We start from the raw sequence: 16,264 nt of genomic DNA on the forward strand, positions 1-16,264 counted from the left end.
AAAGGGGCACTGTGATCCTGCAGGGCACCGTGGATCCATGGAGAACATTGTGGCATTGCAAGGCCCCATGGAATCATGGAGACCATTGTGACACTGTGGGGTCCCATGGAACCAAGGGGACATGGAAGATCTCTGGCTGGCCTTGGCCTCCTGGGGGCCACCTGGCAGGTCTGGCTGATCCTGGCATGTTGAGAGCTGCCTCTCATCAGCCCCTGGAACACTGGGGCTCTGGGCTTTCCTTTTGATGAAAAAGAGCCATCCACCTTTGCAGGTGCGCAAGGGTGGAATTGGACCTCATTGTAAAAAGTTCTCCATATACAAGGGTTGCTCCCAGCCAAAATCTGCCAGGACAGACAGCTCGGGCTGGCCTTGGCCTCCTGAGGGCTGTCTCCCATCTACCATCACACACTGGGACTCAGTGCTTTCCTTCCAGTGGGAAAGAACTGCCCTCCTTACCAAGCTGCCAATGCCCAAATCTGGGATTCCACCTTCAAAATTGCATTTGTCCAAGAACTGGGCCCAGACAAAAGTAGCCAGGACAGACAGGTCTGGCTGCCTTGTTTTCTGGTGATTTCCTCAGACTTTGAGCAGAATGTTTTCATTTGCCAACACCTTGGAGATGGTCCAGAGATCAGTAGGCAGCACTAAATGGAATGAGAGGACACAGTGTCAAATTGTTTAAAGGGAACAATTGGGTTGGATATGAGGAAAAAGGTTTTTCAAGGAAAGAGTGATAAAAGTACTGGAATGATCTGCCCAGTGAGGTGGTGGAGTCACCATCCATGGATGTGTTAAAACAAAGACTGGATGTGGCAATTTGGGCCATAGTTAAGTTGAGGTGTTAGGGCATGGGTTGGACTTGATGTTCTTGAAGGTCTCTTCCAAACTAGTCAATCTGTGAAATCGCTGAATTCTGTGAATTCTGTGAATCTCAGAAGTTTGGGTTTGGAGGAAGCAAGAACATGACTTGTGTATCAGGACAAAACAGCTCTGTGTTCAGTGGAGTGGAGACTGGGGACAGAAGAAGAGAGCCCAGGGAGTGATTCAAGGGAGGTTTCATAGATGAAGGATCCTTTAGACATAGCTGAAAACAGGCTGAGAAAGAAAGAATTAATGCCAAGAGCAGATAGGATGGTCCAGACTGGACCCAAGGTTAAAGAAATTTCTCTCCCAGGGCAGGGCTGTGGTGCAGCAGATCCCCCACAAGGAGTCTGGAGCAGCCCAAGGCTTTGTGTGGGCAGGCAGAGGCAGGCAGGACGCAGAGCTGTCAGCAAAGGAAGGGGCCAGCCAGGTGGGGCAGCCGGGGGATGAGGACAGCCTGCAGGGACAGAGGGGCAGGGCATGGACACCGTAGGACAGCCTGGGCTGCAGAGGGCACAGGGATGGGCAGCAGCTGAAAGGCCCTGCCAGAGCCAAGTGCTGCAGCACTTTGGCCATGGCTGCTGGCCCTGGGCCCTTGGCCAGCAGGGGACAAGTGAGCCTTGCTGTGCTGGGGCCTCATTGCCTCCTTGTCCCTGCTCAGCAGCCTGGCAGGGGCCGCCCCATGGTGCTGCCCTTGGCATTGCACATCCCCAGAGCCCAGTGCCCCGGGAAGAGCCCTGAGCAAGGAGGGAGGGACAGGATCTGCCTTGCCAGGGGCTGGGGCTCAGCCCTTGGCCCTTGGCATTGCTGAGACACATCCAGGTTTGCTCAGCATCACAGACACCTTTCCCTTGTTTGTCCCCTCCTGTCATCACTGCCTCCAGTGTTCTGCTCTAACTGGAACATGGGGACATTTTCTCAGTTCTGTTCCTTACTGGAATCCATTAAAACTTCAAGAAACTTTGCAGTTTGAATATCACTTTGGGTTTTTGTGAAGATTTTAAGCACAGTATGGGGGACTGTGTCTGATGTAAACAGCATCCAAGCCTCTAGAGGGCCATTAAAGTCCTTGTGCTGTGTCTCTGCTAGTGAGCTTGGCTGGGCTCCTAGCACAGAGGCAGCTCTTGGCAACCATGAAAAGCTTCAAAAAGACCTTTCTGCTGATTTGCAGCTCTTCTCCCAGCCCAGCAGGGCTGAGGGCATGGCCTGTAGCCATCCCAGGCACAGCACAGAGATCTTCAATCAGTCAGGGCTGGGAAGATGCTCACAAGTGCCTGGGGCAGAATCACTCCCAGCCCTGGACACAGGAAGCCTCTGGCTGCAGGACAATGCAGCTGCAGCTCCTGCAGTGATCTCCTAAAGCTGGAACATCCCAATGCCTGCAGACTCTGTGAGTACATTCTCTGATTCTCTCTCCTGTAGAGCAGCCAGGGGTGCCCAGGGCTGTCCTGCAGAGCAGGGTCCTGCAGCCCAGGGTGCTGTGCTGGGCAGGGACTCTGCTGCCTGCCAGGGACAGCTCTCAGCCAGCCCTGGGAGCTGCTGACAGCACTGGGGGACAAGGTCTGGGTGGAGGGAGACAGCTGGTGAGACTTGGAAGTGTTCTCCTTGTGTGGTGAGGATGGTGCATTGATCAGGACTGCTCCCAGCACGACATTTAACTACAGAACATTTCCAAATAAATTATAAAGGGAGCACAGCAAGTCAGGGGCTGCATAAAAGAGAAAATCCTGATTTTATAATCTACTGCTCAGGGTTGCCAAGATGGAACACTGCACATTGATATTCATGTTTCAGATGAGGTTGACAAAGATGAAAAGGTTTTCTCTCAGGTCAGAATAAACCAGACAGTGACAGAAATCAGCACAGGGCCCCTTACAGGCATCATCAGTGTCACTTTTCCAACTTCCTCAGGGTTGCTCTGACTTTGCCATCAGAGCCTGCAGAGGCAGAGCTGGCCCTGGCAGTGCCCTGTGCTGGGAGGGGTCTGCAGGGCAGAGCTGAGCCCCCAGGGCTGGGCTGGGCTCTGGCAGCACTGGCAGGGCCCAGCCCTGGGCACAGGGAAGCAGCAGCTGGCAGGGAGAGCTCCAGGCAGCAGAGCCCTGGGCAGGCAGTGGGGGGAAAGTGACACCAAGCTGGGCTGGGATATATCAAGTCCTCCCAAAATTGAACTATTCCATGATTTCTTTTTATTTTTTTTTTTACAGGTCCCCACGCCAAGACACAGCAAATGTCCAACAGCAGCTCCATCAGGCACTTCCTCCTGCTGGCATTGGCAGACACGCGGCAGCTGCAGCTCCTGCACTTCTGCCTCTTCCTGGGCATCTCCCTGGCTGCCCTCCTGGCCAACGGCCTCATCATCAGCGCCGTAGCCTGCGGCCACCACCTGCACACCCCCATGTTCTTCTTCCTGCTCAACCTGGCCCTCACTGACCTGGGCTCCATCTGCACCACTGTCCCCAAAGCCATGCACAATTCCCTCTGGCACACCAACAACATCTCCTACTCTGCATGTGCTGCTCAGGTGTTTCTGCTGGTCTTCTTCATTGGAACAGAGTTTTCCCTCCTGACCATCATGTGCTACGACCGCTACGTGTCCATCTGCAAACCCCTGCACTACGGGACCCTCCTGGGCAGCAGAGCTTGTGCCCACATGGCAGCAGCTGCCTGGGCCAGTGCCTTTCTCAATGCTCTGCTGCACACAGCCAATACATTTTCCCTGCCCCTGTGCCAGGGCAATGCCCTGGGCCAGTTCTTCTGTGAAATCCCACAGATCCTCAAACTCTCCTGCTCCAAATCCTACCTCAGGGAACTTGGGCTCCTTGCTGTTAGTGCTTTTCCTTTCTTTGGTTGTTTTGTGTTCATTGTTTTCTCCTATGTGCAGATCTTCAGGGCCGTGCTGAGGATCCCCTCTGAGCAGGGACGGCACAAAGCCTTTTCCACCTGCCTCCCTCACCTGGCCGTGGTTTCCCTGTTTATTAGCACTGGGGTTTTTGCCTACCTGAAGCCCCCCTCCATCTCGTCCCCATCCCTGGATCTGTCCCTGTCAGTTCTGTACTCAGTGGTGCCTCCAGCCCTGAACCCCCTCATCTACAGCCTGAGGAACCAGGAGCTCAAGGCTGCACTGTGGACACTGATGACTGGAAGGTTTCAGAAACTGTGAACTTTGCCAATTTCTGTGAGTTGCCATTTTCTCCTAGTCACTTGTAATATAAATAATTTTTGAGAATTCTTTCTTTTCCTTCATTGCTGAAAGTTTTTTCCTTTTAGTCTAATAATTTGTTCACAAAATCATGCCCATATATGTGATATTTTTTTGTCTCTCCACCTTTGCTTTGGCCCCAGACTCTGTCCATGAGGTGCTCTGTTCTCTGTAGCTTTCAATTAACTAAAGGATCTCCAAAAACTGTTTTTACTGGAGATCTCGTTTCTTTGGAGAGTCCTTCTGCTCCCTTCTCTAGAGCTGCAGCAGCAATATCTGTGTGCAGAGGTGGGGGCAGGTCAGGGGTGGCACAGCAGCTCAGCTCCTGATGGCCACACCATTCCTCATCCATTAATATTTTTACAACAACAAAAAAACCCTTTACAATACTCTTAAAAAAATCCTATATATATACAAATCATACCAAAATTACACAAAATACCATAACAAAACGACAATAAAAAAATTTAAAAAAACAAATCACAAGAAACCCCCAACAAAATTAATATAAATCATAGTTTAACCATTCCCCATAACTTACCACCCTCTTATCATCTCTTACCAAACTAATAATAGTACTAATTTAAAATTATCATTTAAAGCATATATTCTTAACAAAATAACTACTATTATAAAATCCACCTAAAAACTACCCATTTAATACTCATCCAAACTAAATATAAACCAACAAAAACCCCCAATCTTAACTAAAACTCGAATTCTAGATCATGAAAAATTAAAACAGTTCAATAAACAAAATAAAAAATAATAAAACAAAATGCAATCAATATTTATTCACCAAACTAATTAACAGAAAAACCCAACAAAATATACATTACCCAAAATCCAACTACAAACATAAAACCTAGCTACAAACATTAAATCTAACTACAACCATCCAATAAAATAAAAAAAAAGAAAAATCCTAAAAATTATGTAAGAAATATATAAAAATTCATCAAAACAAACAAACAAAAAAACCTTCATCCTCACAACGACTAGAAAACAAAAAAAACCTCTAAAAACACATCACACCACACATACACAAAACACAACAAAAAAGATACATGACACAAAAAATTAAAAATAAATAAATCAAAACTATCAAATAAAAAATCATACACCGTTAATAAAACAAAAACTCCCCAACCACCCAACACTCTTTTAGTTACTATAACTTACTCAATAAATCATACTAAATCTAATCAAATATATTTCTATCAATTCCTATAACTCACTTAGAACACAGGCCAGGTGCCATTGCCCACCTGGGCACACTGCTGGCTCATGTCCACCCTGCTGTCCATCACTGCCCCCAGGTCCCTTTCTGCCTGGCCCCTCTCCAGCCACTCTGTCCCCAGCCTGGAGCACTGCAGGGGTTGGTGTGGTCAAGGTGCAGGACCCAGCTCTTGGTCTTGTTAAACCTCACCCTGTTGGATTTGGGCCCTGGATCCAGCCTGTCCAGGTCCCTCTGCAGAGCTCTCCTACCCTCCAGCACATCCACACTCACACCCAGCTTGGTGCCATCTGCACATTTGCTGATGGTGCACTGTGCTCCCTTCTCCACATCATCAATAAAGATGTTAAACAGGACTGGGCCCACACTGATCCCTGCAGGACACCACTGCACACACGCTGCATGTGGCACCATTCCCCACCACTCTCTGGGCCCCGATGTCCATCCAGTTCTTAGCCCAGGGAGGGGTGAACCGCTCCAAGCCACAGGCTTCAGCTTTTCCAGGGAATGCTGTGGGATATGCTGTCAAAGGCTAAAGTTCAAGTAGACAACATCCCCAGCCCTCCCTGTATCCACCAGGCCCTGTCAGAAAACTCCTGGTGGGCAGGAGCTGGGCAGGAGGCAGCCGTGTGCCCTGGCAGCGAGGCAGGGCAGGAGCACCCAGGGCTGTGGGACCAGGACATCAAGGACGTGGATTATCCAGGGCACTGGGGCCTGGTTTGGGTTGCCCAGGGCAGGAAAGATGTCTGGCAGCTGGAGCAGGGTGAGGGAAGGGCCTCCAAGGTGGGGCTGGAGCCCTTTGGCTGTGAGCAGAGGCTGAGGGAGCTGGGCTTGTCCAGCCCGGAGCAGGGAAGGCTGAGGGGCTCCTCATCCCAGCCTGGCAGTGCCAGCCAGGAGCTGATGGAGAACACAGAGCCAGGATCTTCACCGGGGGGCCTGGGGGGAGACAAAAGACAATGGGTGGAAAGGGGGAAAGAGGGGAGATCAGACAGGACATGTGGAAAACTCTTGTTCCCATGGGCTCAGACAGGTTCTCAGATAATGCCCTATCACTCTTCTTTTGGATAATCAAATTCTGATCACATCTGGCCTTAAACCACTTGGTCTGACCCAGTTTCTGACAGCTTGGGCTGCAGACTTGCTGAGGTCCCTTCCATCCTCAGCACCTTGATGATCCTGGAACAATGCTGCGCTTGATTTTGGAATGGGCCAGAGCAGATTTTTATGGGACAGGAGCCCTCTGGGGGTGTAGGGAACCTGACACTTGCAAGGTGCATGAACACATCTCACTAGCTGGGGCATTTGAGTACTTGAAGAAATATCCATGTCTTCCCACCAGGAGAGAACAGAAATTTCCTGGATATGTACTGATGACAGGAGAAGAAATCCTGCTCTTCCCCTCTACCTGTGTTACTACTATGCTGTCTATTATTTCATGTCCCTCCCCATTTGGGTGTTACCCGCTCTCCTGTTTAAATGGCCATGTCTAAGGATATCTTTTCACTAGACGAGATGGTTCTATGGCCTTCCCATTGCTCCCAGATTTCCTTCTCCACTTGTTCTCTGATAATTTCACATCAGTCTTAGTTGTGTTTTCATTTGTAATAGAATCACCCTTTCTAATGTCTTTTTCTAAAATTGTTTCTGAATGGAAATCCCTTGTGCATGGAAGAAATATCTGATACTGGTTTGACATGGCACAGAGCTGAGGGAAGAATTCTGATGAATATTAAATTATAACATTGATACACTTCTTATGTTGGCATATGAAGATAAACCTTCCTGTCCCTCTGAGTCTCAGCAGTTCCTGACCCCCAAAGGACACAAACCTGATGAGCTCTGGTGCCCACTGCACTGGTGGCTCTTGCACCTCCCTCCATAGGCACAGCAGAGCTCCCTTGTCCCACAAAGTCCCTGGCAATGCAGGGATGAAGGAAACAGGACAGGCTGTGGGGATCAGGGGCAGGGCACGGCCAGGGATTTGGGGTGGTTGTGAGCCCAGGGCAGGAGCCGGCCCTTGGCCTTGCTGAAGCTCATCCAATTGTCCTGGGCCCATGGCTCCAGCCTGGCCAGATCCCTGTGCAGAGCTTGCTGCCCTGCAGCACAGCCACACTCCCAGCCAGCTTGGGCTCCCCTGGACACTGACTCAGGGTGCCCTCCATGGCCTGGTGCAGATTAGCAAGGAACACATTGAACTGCCCTGGCCCCAGTCCTGAGCCCTGGGGACACCCCTGCATGTGGCTCCATTGCCCAGCACTCCTTGGGCTGCACTTGTGTTTGCCATGGAGCTGGGCCTGCCTTGGCTTCTGTTTGCTGACCCCAAATGAACATCCCTCTGTGTCTGGGGCAGCTCCTTCTCCAAGGAAAGCAGCTGGGACTTGGTGCCAAGGAGCTGAAAGCTGCAGGCACAGCCTGGACTGGAGGAAGCTCAGATTTGCACTGGGCTGCTCTGAGTGCCAGGGCTTGGATGAGGGAAATGGTGGGGTGGGGGTAGGGACAGAGTGTGATTGATTGTCAGCCATAAAGGGTCTTGATTTTCATCTCTGTTCAGACTGCATGAGGGGGTGCTGGGGATCAATATAAACTGGAGACTGCTCAGATCAATCTATAAACAGCAAAAAGAATAAATGGGAAAAAAATTTCTTGTTCATTGTTTTAAATGAAATATGTTAAAACTTTAGTGAAAACTTAGACAAGTCCTGCCTTATGCCAGGTTTCTGCCAGTAGCTCTATTTCAGGATACCTGAACCCCAAATTCCCTTTGCTCACAAGTTCTTTACAATGGCAAATTATGTCTAGTATAAAATGAAATATTTATTTTGAATGGACTCAAGATTAACAGACAAGAGACTTTAAGTAACATACGTAGTGCGCAGGATAAACAGAACTACAAACCCAGTGCACAATAAAGTTACCTATATTACAGCCAGTGAAGAAATAGCAGAGATCAGGAGTCAATGTAACTTACCACTAAACTGATGAGGGAGTGCACATGGAGCCCTTTCACTCAGCTTCCAGAAAAGGAACCACGAAGATTCATCCAGATTTGGGAGTGAAGCCCTACCTGTTTCCAGGGACTATGCTCAAGAGTTTTGTATAGTGAAAATTTTGTTCATATTTAATAGTTTTTAAAGTGAAGTGTGTGTCACTCAGAAATTCAAGGCTTATCTCCCTTCATTCTGCTCTCAAGGCAGGATGTTCATGGTCAGCTGGGAATTCCACCTCCCTGGCACCAGAGATAACTCAGCACAGGACAGATGTCCAGCCTGGGTTATCTCAGCAATTGCTGAGAGGGGGAAGATGCCCTGAGTGATGGCCCAGCTGATGGACAGAACAGATGAGCTGTGCTGTGCCACAGGGGAAGTCCTGCTGCAGGAACCTCATGGAACCAGGGGGCCGTTGTGACATTGTGATGGCTCCTGGAACCAAGGAGAGAGACCATGGTGACACCAATGAACCTCCAGGAACCAAGGAGAAAGACCATGGTGACACCGATGAACCTCATGGAACCATGGAGAGAGACCATGGTGACACCGATGAACCTCCTGGAACCAAGGGACCTTTTTGACACTGCAAGGCCTCAGGGAACCAAGGAATTCAAAGGTCTCAAACATTCTTTCCAGGGTTCTGCCTTAGGGATCGGGGAACCTCCTTGGTGGCACCTTGGTCTGGCACACACCTGAGGAGTGACCCTGTTTTTAATGGTGAAAGTTAGGAATTCTAGATTCTTCTAAAAAATAAAAGGAAAATCCTGTCTCTGTCTCAGTGCAGCCAGTTCTGCAAGCAAAGCTCGTCCCAGATGAGGGAGGACAGACAGGATGGAGTTGGGGAATATGGAGCAAGGTTGTCCACACTGGGTCAGACCTCAAGTCACAGCTCCTCTGAGCAGGCCAGAGCTCCTGAGGAGAGACCCAGGATCAATATCAGTCACAGAGAACTGCAGTCAACTCTGCTCTAAACAGAGCAGTATTAAAAACCATTCATTCAAAATAGGAATGGATATTTCTTAGAAGCTCTTTGAAATATTTCTCCCTAAGTGGATTTGAAAACCTTCTTGATGAACTGCACCAGACCAGAGGGAAATCAAGGCAGAGCCGTGGTTTGTCAGGAGTTCTTTGATCCCAGTGAGCCCCGTGGTGCATTTGGTGCTGAGCCCTTGAACCTCAGGGCCTGACAGGAGATTGCAGTTATCTTTCCAAGAGTGAGAGTCAGAAGAAAAACCCAAAGTGTCTCAAAGCATTAATGGGTGCCACTGAGGTCCATCCCCAACACAGGATCCTCTTGGACTCCTTGGAGGAGAGAACTGGAGGCCATGATTGCACAAAAACCTGTCAGACTTAAAGAACAAAGGACAAAGGAAAGCACCTCAAAAATTGAAGTACCTTAAAGATCCCATGAGCCCCACTGAGTGTTGTTACTGACAAAGGCTCTCAAGAGACTAATTAAAGCAGAGAATGGGAGGCCATGATTGCACAAAGCTCTCAGAGACTCCAAGGCAAAAGGAAAACCCAAAGTCCATGGAAAAACCTGCAGTCCCTGGGAGCATGAAGGAGCCCCCAGGGCCATTCCTGACCAAGGCTCCCCAGGGACTGGTCCCAGCAGATCCCTGAGGCCACTGGCATGTGGGGGGATGCTGAGGGCAGGACAAGGGCTGACAGTGCCCAGCCTTGCTGGGGCTGTGCCAGGAGGCCCCAGTGGCTCAGGACAAGGTGTCTGCTCACAGCCCTTGGTGGCACAGACCCTGCTGTGCCCCAGGCCACCAAGACTTGGCTTCTCTTTGTCCCCTCCTGTCATCACTGCCTCCAATTTCCTGCTCTGACTGCAACCTGGGCACACTTTCTCAGTTGTGTCCCTCAGTGGGATCCATTAAAAGGAAAAGAAACTTTGGACTTTGATTCTGACTCGGAGTTCTTGAGAGGGTTCCTAACAAACCACAGCTCTGCCTTGATTTCCCACTGGTCTGCTGCAGTAATGAGGAAAGTTTCAACTCTACTTATGGAGAAATATTTCAAGAATAATTTCTAAGAAACGTAACCATATTCCTATTTTAAATGGTGTCTTTTATTACTGTTCTCTAGAGAGCAGAGGTGATTGCAGCATTCAGTGACCGATATCGATCCCTGGTCACGCCTCAGGAGGTCTGGCAAAGAGGGGTTTTCCCTTTTTTCTTGAAGCAATCCAAAACTCCTAGTTTCCCCCACTGCAAACAGACACACTCCTCAGGTGTGTGCCAGCCCAGGGTGCCACCAAAACCACTGCAGAGCTGCCCTGGGCCAGCTGTGAGGGTGGATCATCATCCCAACGTGCACTGGGCACTGCCAGGGGCTGTGGCCATGGACACTGCACTGACCCCACTGCTGGGTTTGGGTGCCATGGAAACCATGAGAAGCTCAAATTTCCTTGGAAGTACTGGGGAGGACTGGGACATACTGGGGAACATTGGGAATGCTGAGGGGGAATCTGGGTGGACTGGGATGGACTGTGGGCGGACACAGAAACACACTGGGACACACTGGGACATACCGGGACTAAGACAGGGCAATACTGGAGCAAATTTTGAATACTTTGAGTGATACTGGGGTATACTGAGACAAACTGGAGACACTCTGAACAGTGTGGGGATGACACTGGGGAGAACTGGGAGAGAGTAGGAATGAACTCAGGTGTATTGGGAGGGCCTGGAGAGGTGCTGGGGTTGTATTGAACTGTACTGGGGATGAACTGGGCTGTACTGGGAGGGACTGGAGGGGTTCAATGGGCTGCTCCCGCCCCCGCCCATCACTGCCTGCAGCCAATCAGCGCCGGGGATCAGGGAATGAGGGCGGTGCCTGGTGACGGCGCCATCTTTCCTTTTTGCCTCTAACTCCCATCATGCACCGCGGCCCCATAGAGCCCCATTGGAGCTGGGACTACAACGTCCATCATGCCCCGCGCTCCACAGAACTCCGCTATCTGCCCCCTCCCCTCATGTCCCATAATCGTCCCCCACACTCTCCAGGATCCTGAAGTGCCCCCTCACCATCCTCTCAGAATCCCCCAAAAGCGGCTCCGGATTCCCTGAATGCTCCCAGCCCCATAGATTCCCGTTACAATCACTTCTAGGAATTCATCTGTCACCTCCCGCGGCCCCGCATCACATCATAACAGAGGTTCCCGCTTAAAATTCCTGCCGTATCCTGCGCCCTAAAGGGCCCCGTTAGACCTCCCCAAGCTCCCCCCAAATGCTCCCGAACCGTACACGTTCCACCCTGAGCACCTCCAGTCACAGCTCGGACTCAAAAGTGTCCCCCAGGAGCCTTCCCGGACCCCAAATGCCCCGTCCGAGACACTTCCGGGACTACAGCTCCCGTCATGCACCGCGCCCGACAGAGAGACATTGCAGCTGCGCCTTCAACTCCCGTGATGCTCCGCGGCTCCATTGAACAGTATTCTACCCGCGCCTACAACTCCCATGATGCCCCGCGCCCCAGAGAGCCCCGTTCGAGCCCCCCAAGTGCCCGCCCGGACCCCGAAGGGCTCCACATTCCCCTCCCTGACCTCCAAGTTTCCCCCCTGGACCCCCAAGAGCTCCCCTGGACGCCGAGGTGTCCGTCAGAATCCCTCAGTGCCCTGCCCAGTGCCCACCCGGCTCCCTGAAGTGTCCTCCAGACCCTCAAGTTCTCTCTGAATTCCCTCCACAGGCCCAAATCTGCCCCAAATGTGCCCCAGAAATGTCTCCATGGACCCCAGAGTGGCCTTTTTTATTCTGAATGTGAAAATGATAAAAAGGATTAGAAGAGGACTGAAAAAAAGACTAATTAGCATAAGGAGGGAGAAAACAAGAGGCAATAATTAATGGAATTGTGCTACTTAGAACCCATGACCAGGAATATCTCTGGCTTCTAAAAATGTATAGATATTAATATAAATATGAAAATTAGGTAATAAAAATAATATTACTTTTTAGAAATAGAAAAATAAATTTATTTATTAAATTGAGTTAGTTTTCTTTTATTAAATGGTAAACAGATAATATTTCCTTTTATAAAGAAAAAATATTTGTAGTTTTATTATTTATTAAAGTGTAATTATAAGAATAAATTTATAGGGAATTTTTATGTTTCTGGATATCAGTCCCAGGTGGGCAATATCAGACACGGTGAGGTTGGGGGTGAGGAGCAGGTTGTCCAAACAGGGTCAGCCCTGAAAGGGATCATTCTTCTCTGTGCCCAGATCTCCTAAGGAGACATTCAGCATCAACATCACCTGGGGAATGATCTATCATTTTTCTATCTCCTCTGCAATGAGCTGAAAAATAAAAATAATATGCCCTTGATTAAAACCAAAAATCATGAGGTGCACTTTGAAATCCCCCTCCTTAACAGAGCTCCAAAGTGACTGCAAGCAGCTGCACAAGCCCTGGAGACTTGAAGACAATGGAAGGAAGACAAAGAGCTCCCAAGGCCTTTGTGTATTTTAATGATGCCCAGATTTGGGGATTTGGGGCTGATGGCAGGAGCCTGAGGCACTGAGAGAAGGTTGAAGAAGCTGCTGCAGGAGTCAGCAGCAAAACTGCAAGTGCCTTGGAGCATCAGTGGCCCCCATGAGTGAGGGCAGGGAGTGCCCAAGGCTCCCCAGGGCCTGGGGAGAGCAGATCCTTGAGGGCAGGATTGCAGGAGCCAAAGGCTGTGAGCAGGGAACTGCAATGCTGAGCAAGGCCTGGGCTGGCTGGAGGAAGCAGAAAGGCCAAGGCTGAGCCCAGGCCTGGGACAGCAGGGCCTGTCCCTCACGGGTGGCTCGGGGCTGTTGCTGGGGCAGTGGGATGGCAGGGGCAGCAAGGACAAATGGCATCAGCCTGCAAGCCCTGCCAGCCTCCTCAGGGAGGGCCGAGGCAGAAGCAAAGTGCGGCCCCTGCCAGGAAAGTTCCTTCTGTGGGGCCTGCAGAGGCCCTGCCCGAGCCCAGGGGACAAAGGCCTGGGTGCCTCTGGCCCTGCCAGCCCTGCCCAGCCCTCGGCCATCTCTCCTGCACCCTGTGCCCCCTGTGCGTGCTGCTCCTCTGCCCTGGCCGGCTGCGCTCGCCCATCTCGCTGTCCCCCCCAGCATTTCTCAGCCCAGCATTTCTGTGCCCTCCCTGGGCTCCCTGCACCCGGCGCTGCCGGCTCCTGGCACACAGAGCCGTGCCGTGGCCCGGCCGCACGCTGGGACACCTCGGCCACCGACATTCTGCCCTGGGAGGGACTTTTGTGTTCCCTCAGCTCCAGGGTGAACCTTCCCGGCTGCACTTTGGCGAGGATTTCTTCTCTTCCCTCTGCCAGGGAAAGCTCTGTCTGCTGCTGTTCACAAAGGGAGAAGGGCTGGTGGGAGGTTATGAGATGTGGTGGTCAGAGTCTGTTTGGGGTACAGGGACCATGAAATTATTGCGTTTTTAAATATTCTGTGAAAGAAAGAGGGGCAGCAACAAAACTTTTACACTTGAATTATGGAGAGAAGTCTTCATACTCTTCAGGATGCAGATTTGGAGAATAACAAATTCAGGTACTGATTTTTTAAAGGGAACATTTCTTAAGAACAAAGTGGTCCATGAAGCATGGCCACAGTTCAAGAAAGAAATATTGAAGGAGCAGGAGCACACTGTCCCTGTGTTCCAGAATGTGAGCTAGTGAGGAAAATGTCTGGCCTGGTTGGGCACGGAGCTTTTTCCAGGAACTCGGGGGAAGAAGAAGGTGCGTCACTTTTGGACAGAGGGAAAGGAAGCTCAGGTAGTGTTTAAAGATGTCTTTAGGTCATGCAGAAAGAAAAGCAGAGAGGTGAAAATTCCATTAGAGCTTAACCTGGCAACGCCAGTGAAAAATAATGAAAAATATTTTTATAACTGCATTAACAGCAAAAGCAGGGACAAGGAGAACCTTATCTCTTTATTGGCTGCAGTGGTGAATATACTAACTGAAGATGAGGAAAGGTTTGAAGTACTTAACACATTTTTTGCCTCAGTTTTCAACAATAAGACAGGTTGTTCTCAGGACCAGTGCTCTCCTGAGCTGGTGGATGGGGACAGGGAGCAGAACAGAACCCTGTAATCCAGGAGGAAGCAGCTGGGGACCTGCTGAGCCACTCAGATGCTCACAGGTGTCTCTGGGAGCAGATGGGATCCATGCTAGGGGGATGAGGCAGCTGGTGAATGAGCTCCCCAAGCTGCTGTCCATCATTTCTCATCAGTCCTGGCTCAGCAGGGAGGTCCCAGAGGACTGGAGGTGCCAATGTGACCCCATCCCCAGGAAGGGCTGGAAGGAGGATCTGGGGAACTCCAGGCCTGTCAGCCTGAGCTGGGTGCCTGGTGAGGTGATGGAACAGATCACCTTGAGTGCCACCACAGGGCACCTCCAGGATGGCTGAGGGATCAGAGGCAGCCAGCGTGGATATCAATATGTGCATTGATGATCTGGATGAGGGCATTGAGTGCACCATCAGCAAATGTGCAGATGGCACCAAGCTGGGTGTGAGTGTGGATGTGCTGGAGGGTGGGAGAGCTCTGCAGAGGGACCTGGACAGGCTGGATCCAGGGCCCAAATCCACCAAGGTGTGGTTTAACAAGAGCAAGTGCAGAGCCCTGCACCTTGACCACAAGAACCCCTGCAGTGCTCCAGGCTGGGGACAGAGTGGCTGGAGAGGGGCCAGGCAGAAAGGGACCTGGGGGCACTTGTCTGTGGAAAAGTGAAGTTCTCCAAGGGGATCTTGCCTGAGCTGCGTGCAGAGGAATCCACATCAGGCCAGGCTGGGGGTGCTCAGTGGCCAGTCAGTTGCGTTGACTGGAAGCTTCTCATGGAGCATTTCCAGGGATGGAATGTTGGGTCTGCCACAGCTGTGGTGTCCCAGAGGGGGGAATGTTGGCACTGCCCTGCTCCTAGCCAGCAGGAGTAGGACAGTGATTCTTCACCTGTACTCAGCACTGGTTGGGCAGCACCTGGAGTGCTGTGTCCAGTTCTGAGCCCCCCACTATAGGAAGGACATGGAGGGGCTGGAGCAGTAACAGAGGGGGGCAACAAGGCTGGTGAGGGCTCTGGAACACAAGTCCTGGGAGGAGCAGCTGAAGGAGCTGCTATCCTTTATCCTGGACAACAGGAGGCTCAGTGGAGACAAGGCGGAGTCAGGGAATAGACGGGACTTGATGATCTCCAAGGTCTTTTCCAGCCCTGCTCAATCTGTGATTGTCTGAAACCACCCCTGCAGCAATTGCAGGATGAGCCCTGGACCTCCTCCTCAGAAGGTGCAGCAGCCCAGGTCCCTCAGCTTCTCCTCACAGCCCCCAAAGCCCATCCTGTCAGTCCTGCAGAGCCTCTCCAGCCCCTCCTCATTGCCCACAACAGGGAGCCCCACAGCCAGACACACCAGCCCAGATGTGCCCCCCTGGCCTGGGGTGCCTCTGGAAAGAGCAGCACCAGGCACTGCAGGACCCTGCAGACAATTCCTGAAGCACTTGGAGGTTGATTCTGCTCCTTAAGGGATGTTCCTATTGAGCTAGCTCAGGAACTGAAATGGGGAGTGGGGCCAGAGAGGAAAGGGCAAACAGGGATGGACTGATTGCATGGGAGGGCACAGGGAGGGCAAGAGGAAGAAATCTGGATAAGGAAAGACTAAAGAAAGGAAATGTGAAGCAAAGGAAATGCTCAGGGCAGTCTGGGGGTGGCTGCCAGGCAGCCCTGGCTCTGAGCAGCAACGTCTGCAGTGGGACAGGAAAGTCACAGCTCATGGGAACAAACTTTCTGGCTGACTTCAGAGGCCACGACAAACCTGAGTGGTTTCCCTCTGGTCCCGCAGCCCTTGCTGGCCCCAGGGGCTGATGGCATTTGTGCTCCCTCAGGTCCCTCTGCCCACAGCAGCACCATGGCGGTGCTGACGCCTGCTCTGTGCAATGCAAACAGGGGCTCCTGAGCCAGTGCTGCCGTGTGTGTGCCTGCAAGGATGGGGCACCTGTGTGAGCTGGGGGAGAG

At 51.2% G+C, this 16,264-nt stretch overlaps 1 protein-coding gene across 1 annotated transcript; it reads left to right on the forward strand.

The window, feature by feature from the left end:
• Positions 1-3,469: 3,469 nt before the first annotated feature.
• On the forward strand, positions 3,470-7,857 carry LOC134057305 (olfactory receptor 14J1-like; the record flags this gene model as incomplete). Its single annotated transcript, XM_062514297.1, has 2 exons — positions 3,470-3,931; positions 7,849-7,857. Coding segments are annotated over 2 exons (471 nt in total), but the record flags the coding sequence as incomplete, so codon positions are not given.
• Positions 7,858-16,264: the final 8,407 nt, after the last annotated feature.

This window comes from Cinclus cinclus, unplaced genomic scaffold, assembly GCF_963662255.1.
Source record: "Cinclus cinclus unplaced genomic scaffold, bCinCin1.1 SCAFFOLD_32, whole genome shotgun sequence".
NCBI classification, from domain to species: Eukaryota; Metazoa; Chordata; class Aves; order Passeriformes; family Cinclidae; genus Cinclus; species Cinclus cinclus.